This window comes from Macrobrachium rosenbergii, chromosome 41, assembly GCF_040412425.1.
Source record: "Macrobrachium rosenbergii isolate ZJJX-2024 chromosome 41, ASM4041242v1, whole genome shotgun sequence".
NCBI classification, from domain to species: Eukaryota; Metazoa; Arthropoda; class Malacostraca; order Decapoda; family Palaemonidae; genus Macrobrachium; species Macrobrachium rosenbergii.
The window spans coordinates 45,532,035-45,535,391 of NC_089781.1; the positions used below are offsets into that span (position 1 = coordinate 45,532,035).

Sequence of the window (3,357 nt, forward strand, 5' to 3'; positions counted from 1 at the left end):
CATGTTCTTTCACAAAAAACGACAAAGGGGGCCACAAGTAACAGCTGTGGCCACGAAATCCAACTGCCCCCGCCCAGCAGGTTTTTTCATCAAAGACAAAATTTCCAAACGGTGCCTGTTGGTAGATATGGGGGCAATGCAGCTGGTCTTCCCGCCATTCAGGGAAGGTTTAGAAAAAATACCTGACTCAATACCCGCCCTCATAGCAGCAAATGGAACTCCCATCCACACTTATGGCATGACGACCTAGGCTATCTCAATCCTGGGGCACAGATACCACTGGCCTTTCGTCATAGCGGATGTTAAGTTCCCCCTACTGGGCATGGACTTCCCAGAGCACCACGGACATCTATTTGACATCGCCAGACAACGCCTCCTCGACACAGGAACATGCCACTCCCATCAGCTTTCCACTGGACCTGGAATGCCCACCATCTGCTCCACAGCCCCCAACAGCTACGCTTCCCTCCTACAGGAGTTCCCGTACATATTCAAATCAGAGCTGCGCCAGTCACCTGGGGCTTCGAATTTGGTTGCACCATCAACTACGTTCCTGGCAAGAAAAACCCAGTGGCCGACATTCTGTCAAGAGTAGAAATCAATTCCCTTCACCTTGGCATCAACTACAAAGACCTTTCGAGAGAACAAGCAGCAGACCCAGAGATGGCAGACTACAGAACGGCAGTGATGGCTCTCAAACGTCACACCAGCACAGGCCACCCATGCCCCCTGGTCCCCGCCTCGAGGAGAAAGCACGTGTTCGACATAGTCCACGGTTTCTCCCATTCATCGGGGCGCACAATGGCGCTCCTCATGACTGACAAGTTTGTCTGGCATGGCATCAACAAGGACATCTGCCAGTGGACAAGGAGCTGCATCCCGTGCCAGATGACCAAAACATCCCGGCACACAGAGTCCAGGATCGGCGATTTTCCCCAGCCTTGTCAACGGTTCAGCCATATCCACATTGACGTCATCAGGCCCCTTCCACAGCCGGGGGGAGCCAGGTACCTCCTGACGATCATAGACTGCTCCACTCGCTGGCACGAAGCAACCCCCATGGATGAAGCATCGACAACATCATGCGTAGAGGCCCTCCTCTCCAGTTGGATCAGCCACTTTTGAGTGCCAGACAACATCACTACGGACAGGGGTCATGCCTGCCTGTCAGAGCTCTGGGTCTCCTTGGCACAACTGATGGGTACAACTCTACACAGCACAACGGCATACAACCCCACAGCGAACAGCAAGGTCGAGAGGGCGCACCGCTCTCTTAAAGCAGCTCATGGCACTCTGCAATGACGAGAGGTGGAAGGAACAGCTGTCCTGGGTCCTGCTGGGTCTCCGCACCGCACCAAAAGCAAATGGTGACGCCTCCCCTGCTGAGAACGTCTACGGGGAAACACTGGCCGTCCCCAGAGAATTCTTCCCACCGTCGGCCGAAGGTGCCGACACCCTCCCTCCCAAGGTTGAGGGAACTTGCACAGAAGTTAGCGACCTGCCAAAAGACCTTCAACGACAGAACCATCACCTACAGCCCGCCTGCCTTACACTCCTGTGCCTACTTCTTCATCAGGGTGGATGCCCACCGGCTGCCCTTAACCAGGCCCTACAGGGGCCCCCACCGAGTGATCAAGCGAGCCAGCAAAGCATTCCTCCTTGACATCCACGGATCACCATCGACAGGCTGAAACCCACATTCCTGTTGGACAGCTAAGTATGCGAGGAAGAAGGCAGGCGCCCCAGAGTCCCCCCCCTCAATGCCTGCCTGCAGACGCACCCGCTTCCCCACCAAGGCGGGGCCCCGGGAGGCCCAGGAAACTCATCCAGCCAACCCCAGGTGTCAGCTCCACCCCGCGCCCACAGTTCTCCAGAAGCAGGGGCCCACTCCAACTGCCCCAGTGCCTCCATGATTAATGTTATCTCATCCGATAATTGTTCCTCTAATTATTCCCTTGGGGAGGGAGTATTTGTAGGGGCATCAAATCGCCTCTCCTTTCTCGTGTTTCTCCCTTCTTATGTACATTAATCACATCATGTATATTACCTGTCATTATTTCAGATTCTTTATGTACCTCATCTCATGCATCATTGTACGGCCTTCCTGCCGATATGTATATCTACCTTTTATATGCCCTGTAACGAATATTGTATGTATTTTTATGCTTGTCAGAAAACACAAATTCTGTATGGACGCAGCGGGGGCCCTTCGGCCGCCCGCTACCTTTCCGTCCGCTTTTTGCTTTATAGACGCCTGTCGAGAATAAGGAAGAATCAGTCTCTCTTTTCACATTTTTCTTGAACCTCACAAAACTTACGAGAGAAGTTTTATCACAAGAGAAGAGGGCAAAAACGAAAATACAAAAAAAAAAAGAAAAAGTTATGACTTTTCTCTTTTCCATGGCTTGACTAATTGCTGCGTTAAACGTCAACGGCTTGAGCGATGTAAATAAACAGATGAAGGTGGCATCACTTATGACGCAGTATAAGACTATTGATACAAGAACATAATGTGAGAGACTTACGAGCCTTAAACTATTTAAGTAACTGTTGTAATATTATATTGAACTCTGCGGTTTGTTTAAAAGGAGGGACTATGTTCTGTATTTCTAGAAAGAAGAATAAAGTAGTTTTGTCAACAGACAGAGATTGTAATGGACGGATGTTGGGTATCAGGGTCAGATTTAATGGTTGCATTATCCTGACTGTAAATGTATATGCCCTTGCAGGTTCAGGGAGGGCTAGGGAGAGAGGGGAGTTTTTAGGGAAGGATCTCCCCTTTTTTCTGAGGCACCGCCTTGATTCCCTGATATTAGGTGGTGATTTCAATTGTGTGACACGTCCCGGGGACTGTAGCAATGATAATAGATATTTAGAGATCAAAGCACTGGGTACTCTGGTTCATGATTTAGCGTTAAAGGATAACAATAAATTTTCTATTAGTGCCCCTGAATATACGTGTGTAAAAGAAAATACTGTTAATTTGCTCCATCACATTACAGCAGCACAAACAATCCCCATTAGCTTTTTTCAGATCACAATGTGGTTCTCTGAAGTATAAAGGTTATTACTTTACAAACATTAACAGATTACTGAAAACTGAATATAAAGATTTTGGACTAGGGTGATATAGAAGAGCAATTTCAAGACTTTTGGAAACAGGTACAATCATAAATGTAAGTTTCCTGATATGTTGGAATGGTGGGATTTGGCAAGGCTACGCTGTAAGACTTTTTATTAAATTATCTAAGAAGATTCCACAGGAAAAATATGGGCTACTGAACCTATTACAGTGGAGATTACAACAATTAAATGATATCCATTACCAAAGCGGGGGTACGTATGACATGATCCAAC

General features: G+C 48.3%; 1 protein-coding gene across 1 annotated transcript; it reads left to right on the plus strand.

The window, feature by feature from the left end:
* Nucleotides 1–390: 390 nt before the first annotated feature.
* On the plus strand, nucleotides 391–1,125 carry LOC136827130 (uncharacterized). Its single transcript, XM_067084893.1, has one exon. It carries the CDS (start codon nucleotides 391–393, stop codon nucleotides 1,123–1,125), a length of 735 nt encoding a protein of 244 aa, XP_066940994.1.
* The last annotated feature ends 2,232 nt before the right edge of the window (nucleotides 1,126–3,357 follow it).

Coding starts and splice junctions, on each gene's coding strand:
- LOC136827130 (XM_067084893.1), top strand. CDS start 391: ATGCCACTCCCATCAGCTTTCCACTGGACCTGGAATGCCCACCATCTG.